Raw genomic sequence first — 12,189 nt, 5'->3', positions numbered from 1 at the left:
AAGCGTTCTTTTTTTTTTTTTTTTTCAAGTGACACCGCTCAAGTTAGCAACTTTAACATTTTGTACAAACCCTGAGAGAAACTTACCCAGTGTCCCAAAGTGAGTAGAAACGGCCGCTCCATGGAGCGATGTACCCTGATATAATGACATTATATATATATATATATATATATATATATATATATATATATATATATATATATATATATATATATATATATATATATATATGATAATTCATATCTTAGGCAGTAAAATGTATTATTCTTTATTCAATAACTACAATGCAAACTTTAACAGTATAAAAATACTTTTATGACTGTCGAAAGTAGAAAATGTAATAGACTCAACCCCCCAAAAAAGCGTAATAAAATTAAAATGCAAGTACTGTATAACAATGTCAACCAGTCAACTAAAATACCTTATATTGCACTTTTTCCATTTTATTTGATAAAGTCTGTAGTGCAAATAAGGTGTTAAAAAGATTTTATCCAATGTGAAAATCAAAATATATCAAATCAAAATGTATTTTTCAAATACCTTTCAAGCAAACAATTTGCAACTCAAGAGGCTGTATGAAAACCATTTAGTGCACAATAAGAAAATGCATGTATCTATAATCTAATACCACACTAACCACATTATTATTGAACTCGTTAAAATTGGAAAACAATATAATTCACAAGACAATTGTATCGATCAGATCAAATTATTCACTTAGTATTGATAATACTGATTATTTATTTTTTATGAAAATTATGATATTTTAATAACCTAGTAAGATCGGCCAAACCATTCTCCTTTTAATAGCAAACCCAAAAAACTAATAAATCCAGGAACATATGTTACACAAGGAGTCACTGTCATTTCGGCCCATAAATGTAATCGATCATAGCAGTGCTCACAGAAAGATTTTTTTAAGTGCATTTGAAATTTGGGATCAAAATACTTTCGTGAGATGTAAAACATTTAAAAACATGTGTGTCACTTTATTGTGGTAAACTGTATTTTAGTATCATATTATATTTCTTGGGCAGCACGGCGGCGCAGTGGTTAGCGCGTGTGCGGCACAGTTCTAGGGTCTTGGGAACTTCCTGTGGGTTCAAATCCAGCAACCGAACTTCCTGTGCGGAGTTTGTATGTTCTCCCCGTGCTTGCGTGGGTTTCCTCCGGGCACTCCGGTTTCCTCCCACATTCCAAAGACATGCATTCCAGGTGGATTGGCCGGTCCAAATTGTCCCTAGGTGTGAATGAGCGAGCGAGGTGTCTGTCCCTGTGTGCCCTGCGATTAGCTGGCAACCAATTCAGGGTGTCCCCTACCCACTGCCCGATGATTGCTGGGATGGGCTCCAGCACCCCCGCGACCCTACTGAGGATAAGCGGTGCAGCTAATGAGACGAGATGAGATTATATTTCTTGCTAATTTTGTTCCAGCTAAGTTTCTAATGTTATCTGGGCCAAGTATTTGGGTGAAAAGTAAAGCAACTGCGAATGCAATGAGGAAGGGAACAGAGGTCTGGCTCATCAACCTTTGTGGAGAACTTGGCCGTCTCCCATAACAAGAACACCTCCTCCCCCAATAGGCTCGCTGCCTTCTTGGCCATTTTCTTTTCTTGATTAAGGAAGTGAAAGAACCAATTTAGCTCTTCCCTCAAGGAGGGCAGCTGCTTTCCCATCATTGGCTAGGTCATTCAACTGGTCACATAACGTGATGTGACGGGCCAAATTTGGCCCGCAGGCCATGAGTTTGACACAGGTGGTGTACAATGTCCCCATGAGCGTGACTTTTCGGGTTTAAGTATATCAAATCCAAATGGGGACAACGGAAACAATTGTCGAAATCACGGCAGAATTAATAGATACGAAAGGGCTTGTTTTCAGCCAATCAGAATGCAAGGCTGACGACAGCCCTGGCAGACAAGAATGGCATGCTAGCTTGCTTCATGATCAAGTCAATGTGCATAGGATCGATGGGAACCGAAACAAAGTTATTTGTTCTACATTAGGTGCTTTATTCTTAATACGCTGCTGTGGGGGTCAGTTAGTTGTCAGTGAAAGAAGTTTGTCAGTTACTGTGGCCGCTTAACTTGCACTTTCTTTGAGCATTGTCACTGCGCCGTCGTTAGCATTTAACAAAAACAAAAACAAGCTAAGGTCGCGTTTTGTAATTAGAGTAATACATCTTAATATATACCATTATCTCTCACAAATTTGAATCTATTTCTATGTGTAGTTGATACAGGGCTTCTGACTTCCTCATAGAGAACCAACATTTTGCATCCACTCTTACAAGGTTATTAGCATATTTGGACAACTTGATGCCATGAATATAACTGTGTATAAAATAATTGAGAACTTTTTTCTACTGTCTTTTGAGATCAATTTGTTTTAATAAGGGGTACATGGCACGACTATGCTATCAGGAATAGCAACTAAAGCGTTGCTAACTGTTGTTTCGGCCGCCCTATTTGCTCCGCCTGTGATGCATGTATACCGTAATTATGATGGGCGTGGCTTAACGCTTTCGTTGGGATCTATTAATTAGGTGACGTGGATTTCGCCTCAATTCTGCGACCCCTTTAATTTTCTGGCCCCTCCTTTATCAATGATAACACGTCATCAACACGTCCCAAACAAACATGGCCGCTCCCTGTAAAAACACCGCCGTTCCGATACTTCTTGCACTTCTACTATTTCTCCTGGGGTCTTTTTGCCTCCCCGGTTCGAGTATGTGCTTGGCACTAGTAGCAGCGACACTTGTGGGAATCACAGTCGTGTTTTGCCGGACGTCGAAGTGCCAGAACAGCGACAGTGAACGGCGTGTTTGCGTGCTTGTTCTCGGGGACATTGGCCGAAGTCCCCGCATGCAGTATCATTCGCTGTCGCTCAGTAAACATGGATATCAAGTCACTCTTGTAGGCTATTTAGGTATGTCACACCCAGACCCTTTTTTCTGTCTACTTGTTTTTTTTATGCTCATATAAATGTTTTGTTGTCAGATAGCAAACCTCATCGAGACGTTTTGACGCGCGATGGGATACAAATCCTTCCCATTGCAGAAGTTAAAGGCCTCAGAGGTATGCAATTGATTTACTGATTTTACCTTTTCATTTTCCTTTGTGTGACAATTCTCAAAGTGTGGGAGGTTACTGCGAAATGTGAATATTTACAAACACATAGGACTCCCAGAAAAGTAATATTGTGATGAAGTTCCTTAATTTTGGTAATTCCATTTTTAAAAGAAAAAAAAGTCATCCATTCTGGACTCTGCTATTAACTGTACTTCATGTTGATGATGTCTGGATTGTCTGTTGATGCGCTTGCATCATCCATTGCAGCCTGGTCATCCTGGAAAGGGGATAACCTCATGTGCGGGCCCTTATCGAGGTTTCTTAGTTCCTCAAGCTGGGGTTTTTAATTTTTTTTCCCTTGTCCTCATGTAGGTTTTAGATTCGGAGATGGTGTAATGTAGTCTGTACTCTGTACAGCCCCTTTTGTCATCTTGTGATTTAGGGCTACACAAATAAACACGTCTTGACTTGACATCAATCAACTGAAATGTTTCAAGGGTTTTATAGTTTTAATATTCTTGATTATAGATAGATAGATAGATAGATAGATACTTTGTTCATCCCCGAAGGGAAATTCACATTTCCAGCAGCATCCCTGAGCTGAGAACAATCGAGAACAATCGAAAATAACACGGGAGCTGCTGGAGTGGCTGCCATTCGTGACGGCGCCGGAAGAAAAGATTCAATTTGAATCATGTACAAACAAACAAACAATTGAATCATGTACAAACAAACAAACAAAATATTCATGTTTCAATAAGTGGAGTGTTAATAAAATGGGGGGAAAATAATGGCATACACTCAAATATTTTATCTTTCTATCTATCTAACCTTACTTCCAATAATGAACCTGACAATGACATAGTAATAATATGAAAGATGGTATTTTAGAAATACATACCAAATTGGGTGTTAATTAATAACAAAAGCTCCCTGCTTAAAAAGGTTGGAAACTCCTGTCCTGTGTTAAAATATTACAATATTGCGAAAAGGTATACTAAGGAAGCACGGCGGCGCAGTGGTTAGCGCTTGTGCGGCACAGTTCATGTCATGGGAACCTGTCGTGGGTTCAAATCCAGCTCCAGACATTCTGTGCGGAGTTTGTATGTTCTCCCCGTGCTTGCGTGGGTTTCCTCCGGGCACTCCGGTTTCCTCCCACATTCCAAAAACATGCATTTCAGGTGAATTGGCTGGTCCAAATTGTCCCTAGGTGTGAATGAGCGAATGAGTTGTCTGTCCCTGTGTGCCCTGCGATTGGCTGGCAACCAGTTCAGGGTGTCCCCTGCCCACTGCCCAAAGATGGCTGGGATGGGCTCCAGCCCCTCCGCGACCCTAATGAGGATAAGCGGTACGGCTAATGAGATGAGATGAGATGAGGTATACTAAGGAGCAATTCATCTAATCCGCAATATTAAAACAATAAACGGCTTTCAATATTTCAGTGGATTTGTAGCGAATCCAGAATGTATAACAACATCTTTGTTTATTTAAATTGGATAAGGTTGGAAACTCCTGTCCTGTGTTAAAATATTACAATATTGCGAAAAGGTATACTAAGGAGCAATTCATCTAATCCGCAATATTAAAACAATAAACGGCTTTCAATATTTCAGTGGATTTGTTGTGAATCCAGAATGTATAACAACATTTTTGTTTATTTAAATTGGAAAAAAGAAGTTGAAGAACGTACAAAAAGAGAATTTCATGCATTCTGGATACATTACAATCATCTGAAATATTACAAGTATTTTATTGTTTTAGTATTGCTTATCACTGTATTATCTCAAATTTTCTATTTAAAAATTTTGGTAGGCTATTAGACTAATCAGCAAAACTAAAATAATAAAAGGCTTGCAAGATTTCTTTGGATTTGTAATGAATACAGGATGTATTACATTTAACCCCAAATAATGAACTTCATCACAATATTCTAGTATTCAGAAACAATTGTGTACACATATAAATGTAGTTAATACAGTTCATCAGGTCACTTCGGTTGTGACAGATGCTTTAGTCAAGGGTGTAGGTTTAGTCTTGGCATTCGTGGGAAAATAGTACACTTTTAAGTGATCACACAAAATTGGTGGGAACAAAATAATTATTGCTCAATATTGGTAGGGACACATCCCCTCCCATTCTAAAACTACATCCTTGGCTTAAGTTGTAATGTAGTGTTCCCACTTGAACAAATATGTTAATTTTGTTCCACCGTAACCTCAACATTTCAATCAATGTTTTAAATGGAAAATGTTTTGGTCCATCTTTCTCTTTTTTAAAATATTTCCTAAACTTTCAGGTGGCCCAAAGATTTTGACCTACGTGACCAAAGTAACCATTCAGTTTGTTCAGGTGCTTTTTGTGCTGCTCATGTTGAAACCACAAACTCACATTTTAATGCAGGTGGGTTAAGTGACTCCCGACATGAAGAATCTTGGATTTTGACACCCGCTGAGTGTTCTGTGTACTTATATCCAGAATCCTCCAGGTTTGCCAGGCATGGCGGCAGCATGGCTGGTGTGCGTCCTACGCGGTAGTTGTTTTGTCATTGACTGGCATAATTACGGCTACACTATTATGGCGCTCAGCCACTGTCCTACGCATCCGCTCGTTCGCCTTGCAAAGTGGTAAGTTCTTACACACATGATAAAAAAGGGGGGATTTTATCTGCAAATATTTAGGTTTTTTTAATGTATGAAAGGTTATAGATGGGAAAACAGAAGTTGGCACATAAATAACTGTAAAGATGACCTGTCATGCATGGATCTGAAGCATAAAATTATCATACTTAAAATGCTGATCTTGTATCTTACAATACTTGTAGTTTGTCATGGGTTTTGTCCACTCAACTTTTTCTTGCAGGTACGAGCACGTGTTCGGTCCTCTGGCATCACAGCACTTATGTGTCACCAATGCCATGAAGGAAGATCTGCACAGGAATTGGGGCATCAAGTATGATTTGGAGCTAATTAATGTGTCTGTGTGTGTTAATTGATTTGATTTTAAGACTCAAAATCTTTTTCAGCAATTGAGGGGTTGACCATTTTGCCATTTGCTGTTGACTGAACGTTACACAGTTCTTGCTTTCCATAGCTTAATCAGAATTAGATTTTGGGATTTGTGGTTAAGGGCGCCATGGCGGTTAGCAGGGTTGGGTAGGGTTACCTTAACTTGATTACTTTCAATTATTTTTGGATTACTCCAATACCAAATATGCTAATACAAGACAAAAGAAACTAAGTATGAATAAAATTACTAAAATTTTGTGCAGTCTTGGGGAGTAACAGAATACATGGAACGGCAAAAATGATGTTGGCAAGCTGTTTGGATTTATTTTCATTTTGTTTTTCGCATTTTATGTTAGTTTTGCCAGAAATCAAAGCCAGGAGAGAACGCTTACCACGTCTTGTGAGTCATAATTTTATTCCTATTTAGTTTATTTTGTCTTTTATTAGCATATTTGGTATTGGAGTAATCCAAAAGTAATTGAAAGTAATCAAGTTAAAGTAACCCTACCCAACCCTGCCGGTTAAGTAGTAGGCACGGTGCGGAGGTCCCGGGTCAATTCCAGCTACCACGGCTTTCCTGTGAGGAGTTTGCATGTTCTCCCTGTGCCCTTTGGGTTTCTTCCAGGAACTCGTTTCCTCCCACATCCCAAAAACATGGATGTCAGGTAAATTGGCCGGTCCAAATTGTCCTTAGGTGTGAATGAGCAAGTAAGTTGTCTGTCTCTGTGTGCCCTGCGACTGGCTGGCAACCCGTTCAGGGTGTCCCCCGGCCACTGCCAGCAGATCGCTGTGATGGGCTCCTGCACCCCCCTCAGCCCTAATGTAGATAAGCGGCGCAGAAAATGAATGGATTTGTGGTGGCATACAAAACTATTGTTAGAAAAAATATCAAACTTGTTGGGAGATGTGGATGTTTGTTCAAAATTGTGGTTCAGAATAGTCTGTAGTTTGAAAGTAGAACATGATTATTACCTTTGCTGATGAAAAATTCAGTGTTGGGTCATAAATAATAATCGGTAAGACCTTGTTTATTGCAGAGCAACCACTCTCTATGACAGACCTGCAGCCATCTTCAAAGAGTCACCACTGGAAGACCGGCACAAACTTTATATGAAACTTTCACACATGGTTCCTTTCTTTCAGCAAAGCAGGCGAGTGCTTATATTACTTACAAGCATTGGCTTGATCATTTGAAACATTGATGCTTACTGGATCACATGCTTCACTTTTTTCCCTGTTTTGTTTCCAGTGATGATGATGATGCAACAAATATGGAGAAGACTGTTTTTTCTGTGCGAGACGTTGACAACGACACAGTGACGTTGAGGCCACAACGCCCCGCCCTGCTCGTTAGCAGTACCAGCTGGACAGGTGCCAACAAGAACGTTTTTTATTCAGTGGAATGGGGATAAGTTTCTAGTTAAAAAGACACTCAAAATAAAACTAACATCAATGGATATTGCAAAGAGCGCAGGAGAGGCCCCAACCTCTGATGACCAATTCCAACTAGTTCTAGAAGCCCTCCGAGTCCTTTCTCTTTATTAATTCTATTAGGTTACAAAAAGTAGAACCCCTAAAGGGTGCATAAAAAAAAAACGCAACATTATTGGCTGAAAGTGAAAATGACGTTAACAGTGATAGTCAAAATAATAAGCAAAATAAAAACTTTCATCCTATGCAATCCCCTTTGCAGGTGTCCAATATTACAAACAAAATGAACTTCTCAAACGGCATTGGTTCCTTTTGTAAATAAACAAAAGGCATTTTCTGCACCTGATGCATGCTATCACCCAGAACCTGCTGCAACAGCCGATATGAGACGGGAAGCTTGAAATTGCTGTCAATTGGACTTTTGCATAACAAACTTTATTATTTATCTTTATTGTGGGAGTTGACTGAGTATTTGTCTGTTGGTATCCTTGAAGCGTCCTTTGCAGTCTGGTATTCCTGGAAGTGGGATAACCTCATGTGTGACCCCTTAATTTTCCTCATGCTGGAATGTTTTTTTTTTTCCCCCTCTTCACGTAGGATGCAAAACAGGGATGTTGTAATGATGATCTGTGCAGCTCTGATTAGTGTGACTTCACTCTGACTATGTTTTTTTTTATCATTCCTTGTGCTCACCTATGTGGTCCCCCTCGCAGAAGATGAAGACTTCTCTGTCCTCTTGCAGGCACTTCAAGGTACTGCAACTACCTTTCCTGCATGATACATCTCATCCATGATGCTCATTTCTCTTTGTCCTGACAGAATATGAAGATTTTATCTCCGCAGGGGAACCTCTGCCATCAATAATATGCGTTATCACAGGTAAGATTGATACTGCTGATGTTTGATGGCAAGTGGTGCTGAGTTCTTCATCTGTCTGTGTAAAAGGGAAAGGTCCTCAGAAGGAGCACTATATGAAGATGATTGATTCTTTATATTTGGAGCACATAAAGATCTGCACACCATGGCTGGAAGCAGAAGACTACCCTGTCCTCTTAGGTAAGATCCAAACACAACTCTTGGGTAGTAATTTTTGTGGCAGCTTTTGTGAGAATTGAGATACCGAAAAAGCAATTTATGTGACACCACAAATATGATTGCCATGGAAAATAATAAGGGGCAAAAGCCATAGCAAGCTAACTAATCTCAAATAACTATTTGCCTGTGCTTGCAATAACATTAACATTTTCTACGACATAATCATTTGCTTTTATTATCAGGTTGTGCTGACCTCGGTGTGTGTCTACACAAGTCTTCTAGCGGTCTGGACCTGCCTATGAAGGTGGTGGACATGTTTGGGGCCTGCCTGCCTGTATGCGCCATTAACTTCCTGTGGTAAGTTTGCCGCAGGGAAGTGCGATAGTAATGGGAAAATGTTAAGTGTTAGGTTGTGGTTGATGTATTATGAGAATTTGTCACCTCCAATACATTTATTTGATCCCCTTTAAGCCTTGAGGAGCTGGTGAAACACGAACACAACGGTTTAATTTTCTCAGATGGCCATCAACTGGCCCAGCAGCTTAAGGTAAAATTGTGAGAAAAAAATATAAAATCAATTAAAAACTGTAAAAATATTACAAGTATATTTTACTGTGTTTTTAGATCCTCCTGTCAAACTTCCCCAGAAATAGCAAACTGGATACATTCAAGAAGAACCTCCGCACCTGCAGGGGGCAGAGCTGGGATGACAACTGGGACAAACATGTTCGCCCACTCTTATCTTCTTCTTCTAGGTGACGGTAGAATATGGACTCTAAAACAACTGCTGCCGTGTTGAATTGTTACTGAACATTCCCTCTGAAGGAAACCCTTTTGTAAATAAAAAAATAAAACTTTATTGACATGCAAACAATTGAACAAGCTCTATATCAGGTGTTCTGTTGTACTCAAATACGTGTTGGACAGTTTCACTCAGGACCCGGTGCTCGATTCCAGCACCACCTGTTAACGAAACAGGGTTTAAATACACTTCCTGGACATATTTGGTCAAATAATGTCTGTTCATCCACTTACCTAGCCTTTCCTTGTAGCCAGCATACGTTAGTGGGTTTCTAATAGTGGAACAAATGATGACAGTGGGAACTGGACCATCTCCACACTTCAAGATTTTGTACAGAAGCTCGACAAGAACAGCAACCACGTCAGGATCGTACACCACATCTGAAACATATGCAGGAAAGCAACAAATTCAGCATGCATATTTAAACATTCTAAAACATATTCTCAAAGTGGACTAATGAAACGTCCAGGGCACAATCATTCCTAAAGACCTAATCTGAAAGAGTACAGGTCATTTTAACCACAATATTCTTTAACAGCTAGCCTAAAGGTTTCTTGCGTTGAGGAAGGTTATGGTAAACATTCCAGACCATGTAATTGTTGAATATCAGACTTAAAAATACCCTTCGATAACTTTATTGCAACACTCTAAAATGGATGATCTACAGATTTGTAAGTCTTTAATGCTAGTATTCCTCAGTTCTGGATGTCAAGCTTGAGGAGATCAGATTTGAAATATTCTCAAACATGTGACACCCTTCTAAAGGGTTCACATACAGGCGTGGCATCTATGAACTACCGACATGTCAAATGTATTTTCTACAATTGCTTCAGTTTGTTCCAAAACATCTGAATTTTAATTTTACAGAGGTCATATTTAACAAAATTCCCAACAATGGACATGCTTTTCATTGTAAATCTAGTACATCACCCCTACTCTAAGATATGCTGTATTTTCGTAACTAACGTATTTAACACTCTAGAACAAATATAATGCAAACATACAAGATCAATAATCAGCTCTGCATTGTAATTCAAGAACACCCACAACACTGAAGCCTACTTGCCCAATAATATTACCTGGTATAGTTCCTGTAAACATAACATTCAATCTGACACACCAGGAGAATATTAAAATACCTTCTACAGGCTCCTTAAATTCTAACTTGCAAACAATTGGGTCTAGAACTGGTAGAGTTATAACTTTTTTCAACAAATCTTCAAAACGGCTAGATTATAAAAGGTCAGACCTGCTGCTATAACTATGTCTGGACTTATTTTCTTCCAGCGATCCTTCGTCATGTCTGTCCAGTCCAACTCTTGTACGCTGACATCAGTCTTTGTGGTATTTGCCTGGTTGTTGAGTAGTCCGTTGATGCTCAAGTTGTATGTGAGTCTTTGGAGGACGCTTTGATGACAATCACTAAAGATGTATGAGGAAGGACAACATGAGCGACACACGGTGATGCCAGTCAGACCTGCACCACTGCCCAGCTCCAGAACTTTCCTGCAAATGAGAGGTTCTTGATCAATAATTCAGGGTGCAAGTATTTTCACAGAATTATAATACCTTCCAGCAAACATCTGTGGCTGGTCCAAGGCCCACTCAGCCAGGTAGAGGGCCGACTCCCATGTTACTAGACCTGTTGTACCCTCTGAGATAAAGGCCATGTTTTCTAACAGGCTTACAGCTTCACCACAGGGCTAAGGGACAACATAAAGCCAAGGGAGTTTGAGTGACTAAGATACTGTTTAAAAATATTTCTGATTTCACTTGGTGTATCATCAAAGTTTAGAACAATAATGTAAATGGTACATAGTAAATTTGTGCCTTCACCTAACATGCGAAAGGTCCTCGGTTTGAAACCGGGTGGAAAAGTTTGTTGGCCCAGGGAGGGGTGGATGCCACCAGGGTGTACTTGCTTAAGAAGCACCACAAGAAATGGTGCCCCAACAACCCTCGTGGTTAAGGTTACCAAGTACCCACCCACCTACCTACTTGGCTCTTCGGGCTTGGTGATTTCAATTTGTGTGGTTAAAATTTGGTATCCATATAATTTATCATGCTGCTTAATGAATTTGTGTTCAGTGACTTTGGTACCAAAAAGTAGGTCCGATATCCCTCAATTGCTTCTTCGGCTGCCAGCACTTCTGCCAGAGCATTGTAGAGGTCATCCAGAGGTTCACATCCTGCGTACTCCACCTAAAGATGAGTATTGCCTTATCAACAGCACCCAGGAAACGATTCTACCGTAATGGACCAGAAAAGAAAGCACTCACCCGTTTGATAAGCTCGGAGATAAATTTCTTCCTGTACTTAGTGGACGGTGGAAACTTCAGGCACAGCTCGTGGAGACATGTCTACCAAAAACATCAAATTTACACACAATTTTGTGAAATATTGAATCTAATAAAAGTGTCAAGTACTTGCCTTTTTGAGGATCTCTAAGATGACATCAGACGATATGCGTAGTTCATTTTCAAGACACTGTAGAAGCCAAGGCCAAAAAGTATATTTTGTTACTTGAATGGTCAGGGACCCAAACATTTTATCACGTGTTGAACAAATTCAGACATCATTATAATATAATATATTAAAGCTTTAACGTGCAACTGGCCGCTTTCGGAAAGTACTAGTGGGTATCTGGTCTCACCGTCCAAGGGAAGGAAATAAGACGACTTGTAGCGAAAAATCGTGACTGGAATTGTTTTAAAATGGCAGGGCTGTTTAGTTTTCTTATGTGACTACTTTTCGAACACTCGCCACTCTCCATTATTCAGTTTATGCGTGTTTACTTCCGCGTCATTAATAAATATATCGCGAGAGTTCCCAACGTGACCAAGGG

At 39.7% G+C, this 12,189-nt stretch overlaps 2 protein-coding genes across 2 annotated transcripts; one reads left to right on the top strand and one right to left on the bottom strand.

The window, feature by feature from the left end:
- Positions 1 to 2,589: 2,589 nt before the first annotated feature.
- alg1 (ALG1 chitobiosyldiphosphodolichol beta-mannosyltransferase) lies at positions 2,590 to 9,400 on the top strand. Its single transcript, XM_088340249.1, has 13 exons — positions 2,590 to 2,928; positions 3,000 to 3,077; positions 5,368 to 5,471; positions 5,547 to 5,695; positions 5,931 to 6,020; positions 7,114 to 7,227; positions 7,326 to 7,447; positions 8,221 to 8,259; positions 8,327 to 8,386; positions 8,453 to 8,563; positions 8,785 to 8,899; positions 9,014 to 9,089; positions 9,167 to 9,400. The coding sequence occupies exons 1-13, from the start codon at positions 2,640 to 2,642 to the stop codon at positions 9,299 to 9,301; spliced, it is 1,482 nt and encodes a 493-aa protein (XP_088196375.1). The 5' UTR covers positions 2,590 to 2,639; the 3' UTR covers positions 9,302 to 9,400.
- eef2kmt (eukaryotic elongation factor 2 lysine methyltransferase) lies at positions 9,218 to 12,165 on the bottom strand. Its single transcript, XM_088340260.1, has 8 exons — positions 11,998 to 12,165; positions 11,775 to 11,831; positions 11,624 to 11,704; positions 11,445 to 11,546; positions 10,914 to 11,047; positions 10,594 to 10,850; positions 9,578 to 9,724; positions 9,218 to 9,505 (listed from the first exon to the last, which is right to left on the bottom strand). The coding sequence occupies exons 1-8, from the start codon at positions 12,115 to 12,117 to the stop codon at positions 9,399 to 9,401; spliced, it is 1,005 nt and encodes a 334-aa protein (XP_088196386.1). The 5' UTR covers positions 12,118 to 12,165; the 3' UTR covers positions 9,218 to 9,398.
- Between the last annotated feature and the right edge of the window lie 24 nt (positions 12,166 to 12,189).

The sequence above is a fragment of the Urocampus carinirostris genome, chromosome 1 (assembly GCF_059441175.1).
Source record: "Urocampus carinirostris isolate Australia breed hairy pipefish chromosome 1, RoL_Ucar_1.0, whole genome shotgun sequence".
NCBI lineage: Eukaryota > Metazoa > Chordata > Actinopteri > Syngnathiformes > Syngnathidae > Urocampus > Urocampus carinirostris.
This window is presented reverse-complemented; position numbering and strand designations above follow the sequence as displayed.

Excerpts from the sequence above, each read along its gene's own strand:
- alg1 (XM_088340249.1), top strand. The coding sequence starts at position 2,640 with ATGGCCGCTCCCTGTAAAAACACCGCCGTTCCGATACTTCTTGCACTT. Across the intron at positions 5,472-5,546 it reads AAACTCACATTTTAATGCAG|AATCCTCCAGGTTTGCCAGG; the intron begins GTGGGTTAAGTG and ends ACTTATATCCAG. Across the intron at positions 8,900-9,013 it reads TGCGCCATTAACTTCCTGTG|CCTTGAGGAGCTGGTGAAAC; the intron begins GTAAGTTTGCCG and ends ATCCCCTTTAAG.
- eef2kmt (XM_088340260.1), bottom strand. The coding sequence starts at position 12,117 with ATGGAGAGTGGCGAGTGTTCGAAAAGTAGTCACATAAGAAAACTAAAC. Across the intron at positions 10,851-10,913 it reads CCACAGATGTTTGCTGGAAG|GAAAGTTCTGGAGCTGGGCA; the intron begins GTATTATAATTC and ends TCTCATTTGCAG. Across the intron at positions 9,725-10,593 it reads AGACATAGTTATAGCAGCAG|ATGTGGTGTACGATCCTGAC; the intron begins GTCTGACCTTTT and ends CATATGTTTCAG.